The sequence below is a fragment of the Arachis ipaensis genome, chromosome B03 (assembly GCF_000816755.2).
Source record: "Arachis ipaensis cultivar K30076 chromosome B03, Araip1.1, whole genome shotgun sequence".
Lineage (NCBI taxonomy): Eukaryota > Viridiplantae > Streptophyta > Magnoliopsida > Fabales > Fabaceae > Arachis > Arachis ipaensis.
In genome coordinates, this window is record NC_029787.2 from 36,486,520 (window position 1) to 36,508,754 (window position 22,235).

General features: G+C 36.4%; 2 protein-coding genes across 3 annotated transcripts; both read right to left on the reverse strand.

The window, feature by feature from the left end:
- Positions 1,743 to 4,084, reverse strand: LOC107632956. The gene is made up of 2 exons (XM_016336598.1): positions 2,717 to 4,084; positions 1,743 to 2,477 (listed from the first exon to the last, which is right to left on the reverse strand). The coding sequence occupies exons 1-2, from the start codon at positions 4,082 to 4,084 to the stop codon at positions 1,743 to 1,745; spliced, it is 2,103 nt and encodes a 700-aa protein (XP_016192084.1).
- LOC107630320 (protein CASP) lies at positions 9,206 to 17,336 on the reverse strand. Of its 2 annotated transcripts, XM_016333415.2 has the most exons (19): positions 16,971 to 17,336; positions 15,134 to 15,244; positions 14,792 to 14,970; positions 14,501 to 14,650; positions 14,307 to 14,395; positions 14,016 to 14,125; positions 13,319 to 13,413; positions 13,157 to 13,212; positions 12,626 to 12,791; positions 12,349 to 12,441; positions 12,120 to 12,248; positions 11,730 to 11,849; positions 11,512 to 11,598; positions 10,871 to 10,978; positions 10,561 to 10,704; positions 10,350 to 10,451; positions 9,926 to 10,005; positions 9,630 to 9,722; positions 9,206 to 9,549 (listed from the first exon to the last, which is right to left on the reverse strand). In XM_016333415.2, exons 1-19 carry the CDS (start codon positions 17,053 to 17,055, stop codon positions 9,489 to 9,491), a joined length of 2,058 nt encoding a protein of 685 aa, XP_016188901.1. In that variant the 5' UTR covers positions 17,056 to 17,336; the 3' UTR covers positions 9,206 to 9,488. The 2 variants fall into 2 exon arrangements, with proteins under 2 accessions (XP_016188901.1, XP_016188902.1); XM_016333416.2 differs by lacking the exons at positions 15,134 to 15,244; positions 16,971 to 17,336 and having other exon boundaries at positions 14,736 to 14,923.

Genomic DNA, 22,235 nt, shown 5'->3' on the forward strand with positions numbered 1-22,235 from the left:
TAATCCCCAAATCTTTGCTTCTCGTTGCTGCTGCACTATCTCTCAAGGGCGATTTTCTCTGCGTGAAAAAAGATGGAGCATGAAGCATGCCAATCTGAAGCAACGCAAGGCAGCAAGCAAGCCACACAAAATAGAAACCAAGCACGTCGAAGGAGGACAACTTGCTACTGTGGGGAACGGCCTGTGCTTGCCACGTCGTCGACAGTAGAAAATCTTGGGCGGAGGTTATGGGGTTGCGTTAACTTCGGGGTGAGGTTTAGCCATGTGTTTATTTGTTGTTGAGTTATATGTTTTGATCATCTGTGAGGTTGACTCGGCTATCTCATGTTTCGTCTAGGTTGGAGAAGAATGCGGCTATTTTGTATGGGCAGAACCAGAGGAAGATCCCTCACAAGTTTCAAGGTTAAGAATGAAGGTCAGAAATTTGAAGGGCAAATTGGATATGGTTGAGTTCAGGTTCATGGTTGCAGTGGGAGTTACTTTAGTTGGATGGACACTTGCACTGATATTGGTTTTTGAAAAAACAACCACAACCAAATTTGGGAGACTTTCACTAGAATGATGTTGCTAGAAATGATGAGGTTTAGGAGAAAATTGTTAGATACCTAAATTGTGCTTTGTATTTTGGCTTAGAAATAGAAGTGATGTTGAACTAGTTGCTGTTTTGTTGAACTCAATGATATTGTAATGCAATGATGTTTTGTTGAGTTAAGGTTCATGAAAGGCTGGTTTGTGCATGTGTAATTAAATGCAATGATAGATTGTGCAGATGCAATGTTATTTTAGTGAACTCATCCGAATTGTGAAAATGAGTTGAATGAAAAGAAGTGTTACATTTTGCAATCTATTTAAATCAAGCAAGTCATTAGCATGACAACAATCATTTCTGTAACATATTACTTAATCATTAACCATAACATTGTCATTGGCTACACCACAACAGAGTCACAGCAAAATAACAAAACAAGAGCAACACATTTTGCTCCACAAAAAAGGTTTGAGATAACAAACTATAGTCTTAAAAGTAGTTGCAGACATTATAATATACTAATCAGAAATCCTTTACTCAAATATAAAGTTTCCAGAAAACATAAAATAGCACACATCATAGTTGTCACATCTTTTCCCATGCTTTGGGAGGTGTCCTAGCCATGACCTTCAGTTGGAATTTGCTGATGTTCTTCGATGGGATTGGCAGCACCCTGAGATTTTTGTTGGACGGGGTCAACTTAGCCTTTTTTGAAGTAGCCTGAGAGTGTTGGAAACTCACATCATTGGCAGATGATTTTCTCTTTGGCCTTGAGATTGTGGTCTTCTTTGAAGCAGGTTAGGATTGCTTAGAAGCCTGGCTGGAGATAGTGCTAGAGATAGTGCTAGAGATGGTGCTAGAGATGATTCTTGAAGCTCTTGTGGATCCAGCAACTTTGTTTGCCTAGTAAATAGCCACAATACCACAATCTCACATCATAATCTTTAAATGCAATAAATAAAAATGAAGCATGAACCAGCACAAAACCAAGTAGAGTGCTTACCGACACAGTTGTAGCTACTTTGCACTTCTTTGGACAGGTCCATTTGTTGTGACCTCTAGCAAAACAATAGGAGCACTTTTGATTCTGCCCTTCGCGAGACACTCCTCCCCTAGTTGGGTTCTCATCTGCAGCTTTATTACGTTTCAGTTTAGGCCTTCCAATGGATTTTCTGTAAATTGGTGGTAAAACGTCATCAAACTGTGTCTTCTCCTACAGGTTGGGCCCATTCAAGGGATATACCACATGTTGGTAGCACTCAGAATAAGTTGCTTTCTTGTAACAGATTGCAACAAAGTTGTTCACATTGAAGCACATCTTCCTAATGCAGGTCATTACATGAGCACAGGGGATTCCGGACAGCTGAAACTTCCTGCACGAACACTTGTGATTCTTCAAATCAACAACGAACTTCTCTTTGCCTCCATGGATACTAGTTACCTCATATTTGTCACGACCAGCATACGTGCTGACCCACTTACCACTTGCATTAGCTTGTTTTTCAACCTTAATCCTGATACGGGGCAACACCTCTCTTGGGTATTCAATTATCCGATCCCTATTATCAGCCCAACGCCTCATTATGTATACTCTGATGTCTTTAAGCATGCTGACTATTGGTTTCTCTCTGGCATCCACAATCACAGAGTTAAATACTTCACACATATTGTTTACCAAGGTATCACACTTAGACCAAGTCCCAAACTTGTGCCGGCACCAATATTTGGTTGGTATCTCCATCAGGTGGTTGTAGGCTCCATTATCAACATTTTGGATTTCAGTCATCCTCCTATCACACTCTTGTAAATAAGTAGCCTTTGCAGCATTCCACATCATCAGTTTTAGTTGCAGCCCTGGGAATCTCTTCCTGAAATTGCTGTAAAGATGTCTAACATAGAATCTATGATCCACTCCGGGAATGAGCTCATCGAAGGTTGGAACTAAACCCTAAACCCACCAGGCATAGTTAATGTAGTAATTAAATCAGTATGATATTTGATAGGCATAATTAAATCAGTTAATGCAGTAATTCAAACACTAACTCATTACAATTCAAACATTAACTCATACACTACAAACACTAGCTCATACAATTCAAACACCAGTATAACTAGGGCAGCAAGACTAACACTAACACTAGGTTCAATAAAGTAGCTTTCGATTGAGATAAGTTTACAAATAAGTACCTTCTGTTGGTCAGACATGAAGGTGCAGCTCCTTATCTTCTCATAGCCAAATTCATCACACAGATTGGTAAGAAACCAGGTCCATGTGTCCTTCGTCTCTGCTTCAACCACTGCATAGGCTATTGGCAATATCTGGTCGTTCGGGTCCCAGCCAATAGCCGTGAGAAGTTGATCTCCATATGGTGTCTTGATGAAGCACCCGTCAAGGCAAATTATTGGTCTGCAAACCATAAAACTCTTCTTGCAAGCATCAACGCACACATAGAGTCTTTGAAACTTTGGCCTTAGATCCACACCAGGTTTTGGTCTCTCAGAAGCAAACTCAGGTGGTCTCTCCACTTGCAACTTCACTGTAGAACCCGGGTTAGACCTCAGTAATTCATGACAGTAGTCATAGAGTCTCCGATATTGCTCTATGTACGTTCCTTGTAACTCATCAAGTGCAAACTGTTTAACCCGGGCAGCTTTAGACTTAGTCAGCTCTACATTCCACTTGCTGTATGCTTTCTTCATTAGTGTGGAGAGCTTTATCTTTGGATTCTCAGCAATATTTTTTATAAACACCTTGCTCAACCATTTTGCATGCATAATCCCAATTTTCAACTCTCTAGAACAACTATGCTTGTTGTGGCAGCGGGTTAATTGCCATGTTTGCTCATTCTTCATCTTCCCACAGTATGCAAACCAGTTGCAACCCTCCATGCAAGTAACCTTCACTCTCCGAAGGTCAACCTTATCAAACCTCAAACCCCTGCCAGTATGTACAGCATAGGCAGTAGCACAATCCTTAAACTCCTCTCTTGATACATAAAGAGTTCCAACCTCCCACTTGTACTCACTCATGTCCTTTAGCTGCTTGTGCAACGGATACTTCTTGAAAACATTATTATCATCCTCATCATCATCATCAATAATAGGCATATCCAGAAAATCTTCAGATTCATATCCTTCTTCCTCATCCCCTAAACCTGCAGCAATCTTCTCCTTACCTTTGTCATTGTCACTTATACTCTCTTTTGCTGCATCTGTTTGGGTTTCAGTTGTGCCAGCCTCGAATCTATCCCCTACCCTGATGTTGACATCTACTAACCCCTCAGCCCCTTCCTTGTCATCATCACCGTCACCAAACACAACCTCAACAGCACTATCTTCTGAGCAATAACCATTTCTGGAATCAAAACTCCATGAATCACTACTATCATCTTCACCACCCTTGGGAGTATAGTCCTCGTCCTCACTGCCATTACTACCCTCTTCTTCCTCATCTGATTCATCTTTTTCATCTTTCTCAGCCATAATTTCTTCCTCCTCATTTGGGCCAAAATTTATCTCTACTTGTCCAACTGCATAGGCCTGAAATGTTACCATTGGGCCTGGCCCATTAGATCCACCAGCCTTCTCTTACATGGTAGTTTCAGTACTCCCTAACATGTGTACATCCTCAACCTCTTCATGGATATCACTAGTTTTATGAACTACATACAGCTCCACCATATCCTCCCTAACCCCAATGTTAGCCATATCCATTGCATGTTTGTCGGTTCATAGCATCCTTAAGCCTTCTTCTATATTCTGATCCTGTGATTTGTACTACATTGCTGTAATATCTTTTTTCAAATACCTTTGTCTACTCACTATGTCATAAACCTCAATCAGGCTCCACTCATCTTCATTGCAATAGTCTATCACAGTTGTCTCCCCACCCAAATACTTCAAAGGCCCTCCTTGAAGTCCAAAGCTACCTTGGTGGTAAACTTTCACACTAAAATAACTCATCCTAAACAGCAAACCCTATTACATCAGGTCAACATAGTGAAACAAGTAAATTCGTAACTACAGAATGAGTCACCAAAAACAAGTAAATTCATGCCCTAACTAACATTCGCAACAAACATTTTTCTGGGAATACAAAAAATAAATAAACCCTAAAATGCAAACAATCTCCTATATGCCATTCGTTCTTCGTGGAACTACTCAGTAAAACCCCAAACAACAAAATTTCTCCCTCGTACATACCTTGTCGAACAAAACCACTCCGTTGCCAGACCAAAGGTGTGATCTTTCATGCAACACAACCAACAACGACCCGCCAACTACCTTGCAGCCCCTCCCTGCGATCAGGCTCGAAGAAGTGTCAAACGTGTGTGGTGAGGAGAACTAGACTGGACAACCTTGCGTACAGGTGCTCTGTTTCTTCAACGTTTCGTATTTGCTTCAGTGAATGGTATAATGGGCGCGAAGAGGCAGACGTGTCTGTGTTAACCTTTGGGCTTACTCACTCAGCGTCCACGTATGTAACGCCGTTAACGAAATGTTAATCATTTTAACGGTAGGACAACATTGATTCGATTTAGAAATGTTTGGGATACAAATAGAACGTTTAAAATGTTAGGGACAGGTTTGAGACTTACCCCAAACAATGGGGACATAAATGATACTTTACTCTTGTTTTTATTATATACTAATTATAAGTAACAAAAGAGTCATGAATAATAAAAATTTATAGTCCAGAATGATACTAAATTAAAGAATACTAACGGTACTTAAAAAATTATAGAATATTTTTTTTGTTTGACATTATAAAATGTAGAGAAAATAACAAATAGGTCCCTGACCTTTTGCCCCGCGGACATTTTCGTCTCTGACCATTGAAAAATACTTTTAAGTCCTTGACCTTCACAAAACTTGGACGGATCAGTCCCTCCGTCCAAATGCCTCCGTCGGGGACTGATCCGTCCAAATGCCTCCGTCAGGGACTGATCTGTCCAAGTTTTATGAAGGTCATGGACTTAAAAGTATTTTTCAATGGTTAGGGACGAAAATGTTCGCGGAACAAAAGGTCAGGGACCTATTTGTCCTTTTCTCTAAAATGTATAGTACTCCTTTTAGTGTTTTTATGTATTAAAATATATTTTGTCAACTTTTATATGTTACTTTAATTTATTATATTATTTTTGTTAATGTTTTGATTTTGCATGCATATAAAAAAATTATTTAAATTGATGTTTTTTTTAGTAATTTTTTTATTTAAAAATGATTTTGAGTAATATAATCCAAACAATATTTATTTTATTATAATCTATTTTGATATAAAGATTGCCAAACATAAATCACGTTAACACAAACTTACTTTTAATCAAAATCAAGTTTGCAAAAATCAATTTTATTGCAATCCAAATACACACTAAAAAGTTGTCAAACATAAAAATAGAAAACAGACTTCTCTCTTCTCCAACGTGAATTCCAAACACACCTTTAACCCTATCCAGCCCCAACACCCACCCAACCCGAAACCCTATCCATCCCCAACACCCACCCAGCCCGAAACCAGATCCACTACTGAATCTACCTTTCAAAAAAGTCCAGCCAACCCATAACCACAAATAGAATTCCTTCTCGTAAAAATTGCCAAGCCGAGCCATAATTGGAGGGTATAAGTGCCGCTGTCACTAAGCCTCAACCTGCATCGACAGGAATATCCCACATGGGACACGCGTCGCCATATCTCCAAAAGCAAAGGAATCTATTCTTAATATACAAAAGTAGATACATAAGTTTATCCATATTACTTTTAAGACATCTTTCTTCTTCTACTAATGTCATGTCAGCAACATCGCTTACTTGGCAAAATTTTAGAATCAACTACTCAATTTTTGCCAAATCATCTATTATTTCCAAATCAGCAAAAAAAAAACAAAATATACAAAAAACAATACAATAATTACCAACGACAATAATTAGAAATTAATAGCGTCAAGCGTCTAACCAAATTTGTAACTTACAAAGACATTAAATTCATATTTCTATATTTATTATATCTTACCGTTGTAAACAATACAATAAACTTATAATTCTAATAATTAATTTATTAATTTCTATAAATAACTCATTCAATGTAATAAACATCCATATTACAAATGTCATAATAATATTATTAATCATAATAAATTTTACGGAAAAGCTTTGCATCCATGTATTTTTTACATGGTTGTTAACCAAGAAATTTTCTCCACACGCGTTCTCCACCCCTCACTTGTTTGTTATACACGCGCTACATATAACATGCTGCAACTTAAAGCTTTGCTCAACGTAAACCTTCTGCTGCAACATAAACCTCCTCCTCCTCCTTCTTCTTCTACTTCTTCTTCTTCTCTGCTCGCATTCTTCCTTATTGATCTGCATTGCCTTCGTTGTTCTCCTCTGGTCGCGTTTATCTTCTCGTTTTCTTATTTCGATTTGGTTACGTTTCATTTATCTTCTTCCTATTCTTCTTTCTTTTTTTCTTCGATCTGCACTTCTGAATCGAAACAATAAATAACTCAACTTCAAATCAGTTGAATGGAGAGCGATTTGGATTACTCTTATGAAACGAATCAAACTGACAAAGTTTGGATTATTCAATTTTGAATCGAATTGAATGGAATGCAATTGCTAATTTGAATTGAATTAAATGGACGGAGGTGTACTGAATTGAACTGAATTGAATTGATAATATGTAAATTGTAGGCAGAGTTATTTGAATTTGATTTTATATAATGGATTATGTTTCGTTCATTCAGTACTATACAATTGTTTCACCATGAGTACTGTATTTGGTTCACCATGAGTATTGTGTTTGGTTCACCATGAGTACTGTGTTTGGTTCATTCTGCAGAAAGCTGTTTGAATTTGATTTTATATAATGGATTATGTTTCGTTCACTCAATACTATACAATTGTTTCACCATGAGTACTATGTTCGGTTCACCATGAGTACTGTGTTCGGTTCACCATGAGTACTATATTCGGTTCATTCTCCACTATTCAAAACTCTTCTTCCTCACCTTCTACTGCTTCTTCACCAGAGAGAGAAGGAGGAAAATACAAAAAAAAATACAGCAACAGCAACAACAAAAAGAATGACGATAAGGAGAAAACACGTGAAGAAGAAGGAACGCGAAAAAATAGGAGAAGGAGGAGGAGGAGGAACGCGAAGAAGAAGAAGACGCTCCGTGCGTAAACGAGCGTGAGAAGAAGAAGAAGAAGAAGAAGAAGAAGAAGAAGAGAAGAAGAAGAAGCGTGATGGAGAAGAGAAGAAGCATTGGGCAAAAGCGATTTCTTGTGTATTGGGCACGTGTATTTTACGTTTCATTTAATGGTATTGGATTTTTTTGGTGTTGGGCCAACTTGGTTACATGGATGTGTAGCATCCCTGTAAATTTTACGTTATAAATATTCAAATTCCATACTATTTGAACTACTTATATAAATCTCTTATGACTATTCCTTCAAATAACATCAAATTTAACACAAAAAATTTATTTTCGAACTACACACTATCTCAAACTTACTCAATGGAGATAATTATGTTGAATGTGAAAAGTGTAAGAAGAAAGCATATGAAAAAGGAGATAACTACATTTGTCGCATATGTAATCAAACACCACACTATCCAACAATAAGGTAATTCTATATATTTTTCATAATCCCATCTATCAAATTATTAGTTACTAACTCAATACTTATTTTAGGTTCAAAATTCAATTAAAGGTTTCAGATTAAAGTGGTACAACAATTTTTGTACTATTTGATGGCGAAGCAAAAAATTATTGGGTACAACTGATTCAAATCTAATGGCACTCCAGAAAAGTAATGACATTGAAACACCACCCCAATTAAAAAATTTGTACAACCTCACTTATATTTGAAGTCAATGTAAATGATTTTAATCTTAAAGAAAGTTCTAAACAATACACTCTTACTAAGACATTTGTTACAACAAAAAACACTGAATCTCAACACTCATTACAACAAATAAAATAGGTAATACTAAAAAAAATCACTTATTTTAGTTATTTTAAACATCATTTTTGTTTCTAATTTAAATTATTCATTGATTATAGGAACTAACTTCGCCAACACTAATATCATTAGATGAAGATCACATACCCATCAAGAGATTAAGAAGAAAGAAAACTATACAAATTCAAGACACATATTCGGAAGAAGAACATACTTGCAAAGATGGAACAAACAACACAATAAAAAGTGCATATAACTCAACAATTCATAAAGAACATGTCTTCACAAGAACCTATACACAAAGAAAAAAGTAACAACTCTAACAACAACCAATACAAAAAAAAGGAGGAAAGTAACAACTCTAACAACAACCAATACAAAAAAAAAGAGGACGAGCGCCACATAAGAAGACTAAGTTCATCAACTAAAACAAATACAAAAATCAAACCACCAAATAAAAATGTTATTTTATACATACAACTCTAATATCCAAATCTTTTGTATTACAAATTATTTTAAATAAAATACTTTTTAAATTTAACTTTAGTTTACACATTTAATTTAATTCTACAAAATATAATAATTTTTAATATTTATTATATACTATCATTAATTTACCGCCCCGCGCATCGCGCGAGTCTCATTCTAGTCTCTATAAAACATCTGTACCATAATGTGCACCTAACTACTAAACTTGAAAATTGAAAATAAAAATAAATCCGTTTCTTCTCTTGTTTTTCCCCGAGCTCAATGGGAAGAGAGGGAAAAAAATCCTCTCTGAGCACATGTAGTTCAATCTAAGGATATATCACTGCTCTAAAGTCTATTACTAGCAACGCTACAACCGCCACTATATTTCATTGCATCAATATATTGTAATACAATAAAACATGACTGTCATATGTACAATATATTCGATGTCCATTTGAATATTGACAATTTGTTATCATCCCATCTGACAACTGAACTGCGAGAATGGACTCTATACCCATTAGTGTCCGCGTGGAAGATCAATGTTTTTGTCTCCAATCAGGGATTCCTCTGAGCCATGGCTGAAAGGAAGGAAAATAGTAGTTAGTGAAAATCCATCTATACAAAAGCCTTGACAACGAATTTAGCAGCGGGTAAATACCTTAGATGGCTCAAAGCTGACATTCGATAAAGACAGGTGAAGACTAATACATGCAATCCAATGGTGTAAAAGAATGCAAAAGTCCGGGCATACCTGCCAGACAATTATTTATCAACTAACCCACATAAACAATCATGAAAATCAATGGCACATCTTGATGATACTCCATTCATTTTGAAGAACTATATCAAGTAGGATGCATTGCATAAAGTAACAATGACAAAACAGATTAAGAGATAATTTAAACAGGAGAAACAGAAACATCGTAGTGTGCCTGAAATTAGGCAGGAACATACTTGTTACCAAGAAGAAAGCGTCCACTGCTGAGTGTAATTCTGTCCCTGAATCCCAGCTCCTTGTATCTTTGATCCCTTTCCTATTTACATGCAGAAGATTGATATATCAGCTTGTTGCTAGAATATAATAAAATTTCATTGAAAAGAAGTAAAATATACCGAGAATTGAGACTATAGAAAATGGTGACCTGGGCTTGATGACTAGACATGATATCATTTTCCAACCTAACTAACATACAGTTCTGAAGACAAAGTTACTTTTCAAATCATCTAAAATCGGAGTTTTGATAAAAGTTACTTCTGATATGTGACACTAAATAGTAAATGCAAACTTAAAATTATTCGTAATGATGGGAAAAAGTAATTGATTCCCGAGCAAGAATCAGTAATGCTTCACTTAAGAGATGTAAAGGAAATGGCATACTCTTTTTGAGAATGCAGCAAAGGGATTTATATCATCCTCGTATATCTTCCTGTATTTAGATTCAACATCTGAAGTGAAACCACTTTCAAGGTCTTCTGCATACTGAACGAAAAATCACATACTAATCAGAAGTTCAGGGTAAGCACTCAGTTGTAAAGCGGGAAAAAAGAGAGAGAGCAGGTGTTGGGGTGGAGAGAGAAATTTACAAAACCTTCTTAGAACCCCTGGAAACCACTTTCTCAGTATTGTAATCATGAACATAACGAATCTTCCCATATAATTTGACATTATCTGCTTTCGTCTTTTCCAGCTCCACCATTAATGCCCCAATCTTCTCCTTCAACTGCCTTATTTCCTATCAAATGTGAAAGATTCACCAAGTTGACGTAACATTATAATCCAAATGTAGATGAGACATATTGTAAAATAACGGCGTAACATCATAATCTAAATCTGGATGAAATATAATGTGAAATAATGAGGAGTAGAAAGACATGAATCTCTATTAGTTATGAGTATACCTCTTCTGTCTCTCGTAAGCGTGCTCTAAATCGATCTCTTTGATTACAGATCACTTTAAGCATTGTGTTCTGATCTTGGTCTACGGATACATGTCTTTGATCTGAACTCTGATGCAGCAGAAGCAAATATAAGAAATCTTAAAAGTCTTGAACACAAATCCAACATAACGCAAGGGGAGGGAAGTGCAAAATCACTGGCTATAAAATTGTTGAATACAAAAGTAACTACTTAGCCTTGTCTACTAAGTAGGTCAAAGAATAACACTTGAGATTTCATCCGTTTCAAGCCCCCATTATTTTGAATGATAGATCAGACATGCTTGTGTCTCTTACTAAGATGCATTCTGTATACTCTATTTTACTTCTCCTAATATGAACATCATGTGGTTCCAAAGTTTTTTTCCATAGCTCATTAATATGAACTAGTTAGTCTTCCTAAGAAGAAAATTGTCAATGCTGCCAAAGATCATTATTTAGAAGTAAAAGTAGTAGGCTTCCCCACAAGAGAATTGCAGTGTTAACCCAACAATAGAATATGTTAACAGTTGTTGAAATCATGATATTTTAATTCCATTGATGAATGCTCTTCAGAAATTTAAGGCAAATGCAATAAGAATAGAAAACTGTAAACAGGAATTCACCTCAGACACCTCCCCCCGTCCAGCCTCTGATAGATCCCAATCATCGAGGAAAGTTCCTTTATGATATTTTGGATTGGAACTATAACCCTGTACCAACAGAACAGCTAGTTATAAAAAGCAGAAAAGAGAAAAGAGACAAAATGAAGCGGTTCAATTTCTATTATTGTGGTCAATATAGCAAAGGAGGTTTTAAAATTTTAATTGCAATTGTTCCAAACCTTCGAAATATCATCTTCCAACTTCTGTATCAGTTTTTGTTGTTCATTAATCTTTTCCGTAAATTCTTTTATCTTCTCTTGTGCCGTCTCTAGTGAAGATGATTTCTCTGAAAGTTTGACCTGAAAAGAGTATATAATGTAATCTAACATTCGAAATGAATACATGGACAGCAATCACACCCACATATCATCTCGGAGAACAGTTTTGTAAAGCAAATGAAATGTTGCCGATCCCATTAACGTGGACAAGGTACAAAATATAATGGTTCTAGCTTTCCCGGAAATTACACCCAAAAAAGTCCATATTATGACAGTTCATTGACTCTTTGACTAACATCAGTTTCTAGATGGGATTGGATGTCATGTAAAAAAAAAAAGTGATATTCATACCTTCAACTGTGTTAGCTCATGTTCCATTTTACGGTTCTTATCAAGAAGAAGAGATTCCATCTTGCTCATCTCCTCCCCACTGGTAGCCACTTCCCAGTCTTCAGCCTCAATTGAATTATAACCCACTGCCTGAATGTGTATGCCCATATTAGTCATATAGATAGTGCAAAGCTAGGTATCCAAAATGAGAGGTTACATAAAAGGCCATTAGAAAGAACAATAAAACCACCTGCAAAATCTTCACTTTCTTACGCAAATCATCAACCATCTTTTCTGTTGGCCTTGCCTGAAGATCTCTCTTCATTGCCTCCAGAGTAGCTTCCTGTATAAATAAAAGAGACCATCATGCATCCCACAAAGGAATAGCGTGACCTTGCATTTAGGTAACTCAAGGGCAATGATTTCTCATCACCTTAGAAGAAAAGTGCATACTGATGAGTGAGCTTCAACTTGTTAAAATATCAGATTAGTGTAATCTTTATAATTTTTAGCATAATAAACATCACCTTTTCGTTGAGCATTGCAGTAAATTTCTTTATGTCATTCATGTGCTCTTCTCGTTCTTTTGACAAGGTTGTTTCAATATTGTGTAGCTCCATGTTCAATTCAGATATTAACTTCTCTTTGGCAATTAAAGAGTTTTCAAGTGCACTATTTGAGTCCAAATTATCTCTGCAACAACAACCAAGAGTAATTTGAAGGCCACAAGACAATGAAAATGAAACAGGAAGCAAAATGGAATGATATGAGAAGACTGGCATTATATCATCATGTAAGTGTCCATATTTTGTAGGAAACAAGTTGACCATCTTTTGTACCTTAATAAAATTTTGAATTGAAAGGGTGTTGGATTGATGGATAGTATTGGCTAAAAACAATTTTGTTTAACTCCAAAACAGGAAAAGGTTTCTTTCTGAACAATTTGGATGCTGTAATCTGCACTATTCATTTCACAAGTTGCTTGCTTGTTTACTTTGGGTCATCGGGTGCCAGAATATCATTTATCTGAAAAGACAAGGACTGAAATATTTCTATACCTATTCCTCATTTCTGTATTTTCATTTGCTGTTTGTAACTGGGATCGGAGAACCCCCTACACAGACATAGACGGATCATGGATTAGACACATCAATGAAGTTTGTGACACATGAACACCAAAAAATGACATTTGATTTCCAAATAAAGCTTGTGAATTGCACCTTCTCTCTCTCTAAACTAAAAAGCATTGTTTGTGCTCGGTCAACCTCATCCATGAGGAGATTAACCTCTGATTGCTTAGCTGCCCTCTCTTCCTCTAAAAATTTCAAGAACACAAAAGGTCAGTTCATTCAACATAGAATAATCCTTGAAGTATCATGTTAGGGACTTGGGTATTATGGGGTGCTCAAAGTTCTACATCGGGTAGTATGGGATGCTTGATGTTGTATATAAGGAGAGTGGTTCTTCCCCCTTATCAGCTAGCTTTTAAGGTGTGGTTTCCCACTTTCCTTAGATACTTAACAATGGTATCAAATCCAGGTTGTTGGTGCCATGGAAAGGGCTACCTATAGGCTGGAATAAGGTGAATACCAAATACTGATAGCCGGCACCAAAGTGGCTACCGTTGGGTCAGTGTCGATAGAGTGAAGCCGCTGTGGACGTCGGCTCTCAGGGGCGGTGTATATGGGATGCTTGATGTTATATATAAGGAGAGTGGTTCTTCCCCCTTATCAGCCAGCTTTTAAGGTATGGTTTCCTACTTTCCTTAGATACTTAACATATCACAATTTCAACAAGCAAAGAGATAGACAAATGTGCTGATATTAGATTATAATAACAGAATAATGGTAAGTTACAGATTTTTAAATAATTAGTGTATGACCAGAATTGATGAATTGATGACAACTAGTTGATTACCAGATTGAGCACGGAGTTCAAACAGCTGATTTTGGGCAAGTTCATGTAGTTTCTGCATATTGGAAACACTTTCTTTAGCACTCTGCAGCTGATCTTGCAATAACTGTTCCCTGTATACAAGAATCATTAATCTAAGTAAGCAATAACAAGATAGAGAAAGAATGCCTCCAATTCAAAAGGAGCAGTCAAAGTTCAGAGCAGGAAGGCCAAACAAATGTCATATCAACATGCAGCATTCTCATGTATTAAACTAAACAAACAAACAATTTCTGGCAGAAAACCAGAAGTTACCTTTCTTTTAAAACTTCTAATGTTTTCTGGTTCTCTTCCGCTAGACTGCGTTGCTTGATCTCCACAATTTCTTTTACTTTCTCTTCCATCTGACACACCAAAATTTATAAGTTCAACACCAGGTGCTAATGTCCAAAAAGCAACAGAGACTATAAATGTTGCAACATATACACAAGAGCACGAGCATCAATAACCTGCTGCTCCAATTGCCGATTTCGCTCTTCAAGCCTTCGTATTGTGGCCTGCTGATTCTTCAAGTGAGTTGCCTCTGTTCTGAATTCCTCAAGCTCAACTTTCATTTTTCGGTTCTCAGATTCTAGCTCAGACAGTTTGAGATCTTGCTCCTGTGCAAATATATAGATGAATTTCCATAAACACTCAAATAGAAAATATTCAAGTATATGAATATGGATAACACGGATTTCATACGTATACAGTGCTAGCAAGCTTAGCCAGAAGTTCTTAGAAGCATTTCTAGAACTCACAGCAACTGATGCAATAGATGGGTAAGGATCAGGAGCTTCATAGATCTTTTGATAGATGTTAAGGAAAGCATTTTCTCCAAACTTTGCTCTCTTTGTAAGATTATCAACCTCTTCTTGGTAGCCCTTAAGCAATGTATTAAACAAACCCAATTTCTCCTCAGTTGGAGCTTTCTTAAAATCTGTATGCAGCATAATTTAAGATGCGTAAGACAATATTGTCTTTAGTAGGCACTAGGCCAGACAATAAATCATTGAAAAGAATAAAGTCATGATGAACATGACAGAAGGGGTATCATTTCACCTTAATGTCAAAATATCGGTTTAAACATGCATGATGCATACCTCTAGTGCTTTCCGCAAGCTTACGCCTATTTTTCTGACTGTTTTCCTGGTTTTCAGCAATACGAAGCCCTTGTTCATCCAAAATCGATTTCTCCTTTTCCAAGTCAAAATCTGCAACCCCCCTCCCCCAAAGAAAAAAAAGTTCAAGGTAAAATCATGGCACCCATAAGTTTTTGCATTGTGATTTTAGGTACAAATATAGTTTTGCATTAAAATAAGTAATTCAGACATTGCGGCATGATATCAAGAGATTAAGAATCCCGAAGGAAAGTTTAAAATAGCAACGGAAAACACAGAAAACTGTCGTGCTACCTTTACTGTGTTTCATGTTCTATAAAGTAATCTCAACCATGTCAATATTCTTTGGTAGCCTGATAAATGAGTAGCTGGTAACTACTACCTTTCTTTTTAATACCATCTCTGAATAAACAAAAGAACTGGAAGGGTGACAAAAGTAACATTCTAGAAAGGAAATTATTACTGTATGAAATTTGTTTGGAGCAATACTAGTATAAGAATTCAGTTCATATTGGAACTTCTTTTCACAGAATTAGTAAACCTCCTTTCATTTTGATTGTAATTTACTTTATTCCAGTGGCGGAGCCACGTTTGTGGGAAGGGGGGCAATGGCCCCTCCCAAACCTTTAATTTTTTAGTTTAGTTTCCTTTTAATTTTCAATTTTTCTCTCTTCTTAACTTATAGTTTTCATGTTCGTCCCTCCCAAAAAAATTTCTAGCTCCGCCCCTGCTTTATTCTAAAGTTAAAGTGTTCCAAACAATTGATGAAGACGATTAAGTCATTATCTCTTCATTTTTTTGTGAAATTACCAAGATTTACATGATGCAGAATTTTCCCACAAAGAACAAATAATATGGTGCATGGCATGAACAATTTAAAGATGAGTGCACTAGAATTCAATCAGGCTGGTTAGAGGTTCCAACTATTCAAATAAAAAATAGTGGAGACTCGCATATAGTTGTCTTCATGTGAAGTTCATAATTGAAAACTATTAGATAATTTGACATGTTTAACTAAATTGTCATCTAATAGTTTTCAACTATCAACTTCACATGAAGACAACTGCATGTGAGTTTCCACCATAAAAAGTATCAAAATGAGAGAAACGACGTCACTAACCTAAGTCGCTAACTCATGTTTGTGTGGATTGGACAATTTACAGTATACATCACAATTTCTTTTTTCTTTGCATAGCATGATGTAATTACTGATTGTGTCCATTTCCCATACCATCCCCACATGTCAATCTAGACCCTTCCACTAATCGTCATCACCACACATTTTTCTCCTTTAACCCGTTCCTTACACGTTCTTACATCTCAATGCACACTCAACAATTTGGTTCGGGGGAAAGGGGAGGATTAAAAAATTCCATTCCACATCAGGGCTTTTTCATACTTACAGCGTAAAGGTTCAAAATAAAAAATAGGTGTGTTTCTGAAGTACAACACCATCATAACTATGGACGTAATTAATATATATTAGTTCAGAAGTTAACGCTGTTGTTCAATTACGAATCGGTGTTTGGCATGCATAAATAGCATAGAAATGAGCGAATCAAAGTTCACTCAAAATGGTTAGTTCTACCTATTCAAACGAAAATTATGCATTAAGAAAATGATCAGAGCTAAGAACATGAAGTCATGACCCAGTTTAGTGTATAATTATTAGTCTGTTGTAGGCGATTAACATATAAAAGTATAAATTAACAATAAGAAAACAATCATGATGATAATTAAATAGATGAATTGAATGAAGAGCTGGAAAGTGGAATTGGAGCTGCAGAAAGAGGAATTGAATGAGTGAATATTAGGATACCTTTCCAGAAGGCGGAGACGACGGAGATTGGAGAGTTGGCTTTATTTCCTCTCTGAGATCCACCTTGCAGAGGTGCACCCTCCATTTCTAACTTCTCACTTCTTAGTCTTCGCACTTCTCTTTTCACCAAATTATCGATCAATCGAATCTGAAGTTGAATGATCCTAATTTATCTCTCACTGGACTGGTAGGAGCACGAGACTAATTATGGCGGTAAGCCGGTAGTGCACTCTGTATGGACATTCAATAGCCTCCCTCACTTTCTTAGTTTCTTCTCAATTGTATCTGTTGCCGAGGAAGAACGAACACTTAGAAATGGAATAGCAGTAGTAAGTAGTAACAAAAAGTGCAGTTGGAACTTGGAACCGAAATACGCAGTTCGGTGGGTTTGGTCGGTTCCGTTCGGTTTGTTTTATTTATTTATTTATTTTTTGAAAAAGTATACGGTACCAATATGCTATCTACTAACTTATTACCAACAATAATTAATTATTATATTTTAAACACATGTATAAAGAGACACATCTAGAAAATACATCTATAAAGACACTTTTATTAGACACATCCACAAAAATACTTCCATTAAATACCGTTATAAATCAGAATTGGCAGAAGTTGGCAAAAATGCTGTTGGTAACGTAGCGGGATTATTATTTGGTTTAAGGTTTAGGATTTGATTCGGTTTGCTTCTTCTTTTCTTTTTGGTGGCAATACCAGCTTTCTAATGGGTGTGCCGACCCAACCTTCAGATGGGTTATAAAAGTCAAATCTCCCGTTGAAAAATCAGTAGTTTTTATATGTAGCACAATTTAATATTATAAAATTTTTTGTTTTTTGGTGACCAATCAAAAATAAAAAAAAAACAAAAAAGCATAAAAGAAAAGGAAAAGAAATCAAGTTCCCAACAACAAGAGAGGACAAACTACTTCTGGTGGCTGGTGTCAAAGGTTAACCTCATCAGCTTCGCTTCCTCCAGATCCCATCTTAGCTAACTGATATGCCACAACATTAGCTTATTTCTTGGGATAAGCTCAAAACGAACATCTGAATCCTTTCTTAACTTCAACTCAAAGATCAGCTGTATCACTTCTTTTTCAAGATGCCAGAGTAGAACTTGCCAACCAGTCACTAGTTCAAAAGCTGTTACGCAATCTGTCTCACACACAACAAGCTTAAGACCCGCCTCCCAAGCCCAAGCCAAACCTTTCCATATACTCCACAACTCCATCCTGATGACACTAGATCCAAAGGAATTTACTAAGCATCCCATTACCCATTGACTCGAGCTATTGCGAATTACCCACCCAAAACCAGCACAATCATCCCCCAAGTTCACACTTCCATCTCAATTTAACTTCCAAGCACCAGATTCTGGCGGAGACCAAGATAGAGATTTTAATCCCTGGATGCAACACACTCGATTTTGAGTTGTATAATCGAAATCCACCATCCACCTGCAAGCCGTGTATGCAATTGACCTAGAAGATCCAAAAACTCCCTGAAAAATACCAAGATTTCTGTCTTGCCAAATTGACCATATTATAGCTGCAAATTTGGAACAACCTTCATTGAGGAGGTCATACTTGAACCAATCGTGCACCTCGTGAGAGCCAAAGAAACTCACATTAGAAAAACCTAGAGAAACCCAAACTGATCGCACCACTTCACAATCCTTAAAACAATGAAGAATTGTCTCAGGAAGTTGATTGCAACGTGTACATAAGGATGAGGAAGAGAGATGTCGCCGAAAACACAAATATTGAGTTAGTACAACATCATGAAGGCAAAACCACACTAGGAACCTCACCTTCTCTGGGACCTGCACCTTCCAAAGCCAAAGCCAATTGATATTCCTATCCCAATTCAACTTATTCTGAATTAACCATAAATATCCTTGTTTAGCAGAGTAAAGAGTGTGCTCCCAACTCCAACCCAAATCACAACCAGAAGCCGAAATATGTACTAAACTAAGAATGTCTTCCCTTAAGTCCCCAGGAATAAAAGAGTAAATCCTCTCCAAATGCCAAACTCCATCAAGGTAAACATCTTCAATGGTCAAAGCAGCTTCACAAATATCAAGAAATTCAACCCTCGCCCTCTACTAGCCCAGAGTGCAACCAAGAGTCAAACCATAAATTCTTAGAGAGAGCCCCCACTTCCCAAACAAACCCTTCCTTTAATACGGAAGCTGTGTTCACAGTAGACTTCCATATATATGATGAAGAACCCATTGCTTTAACCGCAAAAAGGTTTCTATTCCGGAGGAATTTTTGAAGCATAATTTTGACCCACAACTTCTCTTGATTCATCAAAATTTGCCAAACTAGCTTTCCTAACAAAGAAAAATTGACCAACCGCGACTCCCGCAAGGCAAGACCCCCAAACTTTTTTGGAGTCGTCAAAATTCTCCAAGATGCTAAATGAAGACCCCTGTGATTATGACTACCACACCAAATGAAATTTCTAGTAAACTTTATCAATGTTAGAGCACACACCTGATGGAAAAAGGCTTACTTGCATCTTATAAATAGGTATAGACGATAAAACTGATTTAGTAAGGCAAATCCTATAAAGTTTTTTGTTTGAATTGAATGAATTGTTATTTGACTTTTTAAAATAAAAAAAACGGAAAAGCTCTGTATCCATGTATTTTTTACATGGTTGTTAATCAAGTAACTTTTTTCTACACGCACGTCCCCCACCCCTTACTCGTTTGTCATACACGCGCTACATATAGCGTGCTGCAACCTAAAGTTTTGCTCAACATAAACATTCTGCTGCAAAGTAAACCTCCTCCTCCTCCTCCTTCTTCTTCTTCTCCTTCTCTGCTCGCGTTCTTCCTTATTAATCTGTATTGCCTTCGTCGTTCTCCTCTGGTCGCGTTCATCTTCTCGTTTTCTTATTTTGATCTGGTTGCATTTATCTTCTTCCTATTCTTCTTTGTTTTCTTCTTCGATCTACACTTCTGAATCGAAACAATAAATAACTCAACTTCAAATCAGGAGAGCGATTTGGATTACTCTTCTGAAACGAATCAAACTGACAAAATTTGGATTATTCAATTTGAATTGAATTGAATGGAATACAATTGCTAATTTGAATTGAATTAAATGGACGGAGGTGTACTGAATTGAATTGAATTGAATTAATAATATGTAAATTGTAGGCAGAGTTATTTGAATTCGATTTTATATAATGGATTATGTTTCGTTCACTCAATACTATACAATTGTTTCACCATGAGTACCGTGTCCGGTTCACCATGTGTACTGTGTTCGGTTCATTCTGCAGAAAGCTGTTTGAATTTGATTTTATATAATGAATTATGTTTCGTTCACTTAGTACTATACAATTGTATTGTGTTCGGTTCACCATGAGTACTATGTTCGGTTCACTATGAGTACTGTGTTCGGCTCACCATGAGTACTGTGTTTGGTTCATTCTACACTATTCAAAACTCTTCTTCCTCACCTTCTACTGCTTCTTTACCAGAGAGAAAAGGAGGAAAAGACAAAAAAAAAAATACAATAGCAACAACAAAAAAAGAATGACGATAAAGTTTCAGGGTTTAGGGTTTTAGGGTTTAAGGTTTATGGGTTCAGTGTACAGGGGTTCAGTGTGTTTCAAACTTTCGGTTCGCCCCGTGTATTAATTTCGGTTCACCGTGTTCATGGTTGAGGGTTTAGGGTTCAGTGTTCAGGGTTTTAGGGTTTAGGGTTTATGGTAGGGTTCAGGGTTCAGGGTTTATGGTTTAGCATTCAGGGTTCAGAGTTCAGTGTTCAGGGTTCAGGTTCAGGGTTTAGGGTTTAGGATTTAGCGTTCAGGGTTCAGAGTTCAGAGTTCAGGGTTCGGGTTCAGGGTTTAGGATTTAGGGTTTAGGTTTTAGGATGTAGGGTTTAGGGTTTAGGTGTTAGGATTTTAGGGATTTAGGGTTTATGGGTTCAGAGTTCAGTGTTTGGGGTTCTGGTTTTAGTGTTTAGGGTTTAGGGTTCAGTGTTTAAGGGTTCATAATTTTTTGGTAAACAGGAGAGCGATTTGGATTACTTTTCTGAAACGAATCAAACTGACAAAGTTTGGATTATTCAATTTTGAATCAAATTGAATGGAATGCAATTGCTAATTTGAATTGAATTAAATGGATGGAGGTGTACTGAATTGAATTGAATTGAATTGATAATATGTAAATTGTAGGCAGAGTTATTTGAATTTGATTTTATATAATGGATTATGTTTCGTTCACTCAGTACTATACAATTGTTTCACCATGAGTACTGTGTTCGGCAGAAAGCGCAGAAAGCTGTTTGAATTTGATTTTATATAATGGATTATGTTTCGTTCACTCAGTACTATACAATTGTATTGTGTTCGGTTCACCATGAGTACTGTGTTCGGTTCATTCTGCACTATTGAAAACACTTCATCTTCACCATCTACTGCTTCTTCACCAGAGAGAGAAGGAGAAAAAGACAAAAAAATACAGCAGCAACAACAACAAAAGAATGACGATAAGAAGAAAACACGTGAAGAAGAAGGAACGCGAAAAAGGAGGAGAAGGAGGAGAAGGAGGAGAAGGAAGAGAAGGAGGAACGCGAAGAAGAAGGCGAAGAAGAAGAAGACGCTCCGTGCGTAAACGAGCGTGAAAAGAAGAAGAAGAAGAAGCGTGGGGGAGAAGAAGCGCTGGGCAAAAGCAATTTCGTGTGTGTTGGGCGCGTGTATTTCATGTTTCATTTAATGGTATTTAGTTTTTTTGGTGTTGGATTAACTTGGTTACAAAATTACATAGATGTGTAGCATTTTTTTGAAAATAAAAATATTTTAAACTTTATTAATTCCTATTTTATTACAAATTGTACTTGTGAGTGTTTTTTTACAAAAGAAATAAAATTTTTATTCATAAAATAGTCAAACGATATTTATATATCGTAAAAAAGGATAAGATTTACATTTAATGAAAAAGATAAACATTTTCTATTATAAAATATTTTCGATTGAATATCCAATTTTAAGCGTTCGGTGCACTTCTAGTTTTTGAAATTGGAATCATTATGTAATAACCCATTTTAATTTGTACATTTGTTACTTTAAATTATTATTTTTTTTAAATTTCCTTCACTTAAGATCTCCATTAACAACAAAAACTCTTCTTCTATGTAGTACTCTAATCAATCAGTCATGTAAGGAAAAAAAATTAAAATATCATAATCTCATTCATTTCTATTACACAATGGAGTACTTATTAAATATGTAGTTGATAAAAATACAATT

Excerpts from the sequence above, each read along its gene's own strand:
- LOC107632956 (XM_016336598.1), bottom strand. The coding sequence starts at position 4,084 with ATGGTAACATTTCAGGCCTATGCAGTTGGACAAGTAGAGATAAATTTT. Across the intron at positions 2,478-2,716 it reads TCATGTCTGACCAACAGAAG|GGTTTAGTTCCAACCTTCGA; the intron begins GTACTTATTTGT and ends TGGTGGGTTTAG.
- LOC107630320 (XM_016333415.2), bottom strand. The coding sequence starts at position 17,055 with ATGGAGGGTGCACCTCTGCAAGGTGGATCTCAGAGAGGAAATAAAGCC. Across the intron at positions 14,396-14,500 it reads ATCGGCAATTGGAGCAGCAG|ATGGAAGAGAAAGTAAAAGA; the intron begins GTTATTGATGCT and ends TTGGTGTGTCAG. Across the intron at positions 11,599-11,729 it reads TGGAAGATGATATTTCGAAG|GGTTATAGTTCCAATCCAAA; the intron begins GTTTGGAACAAT and ends CTGTTGGTACAG.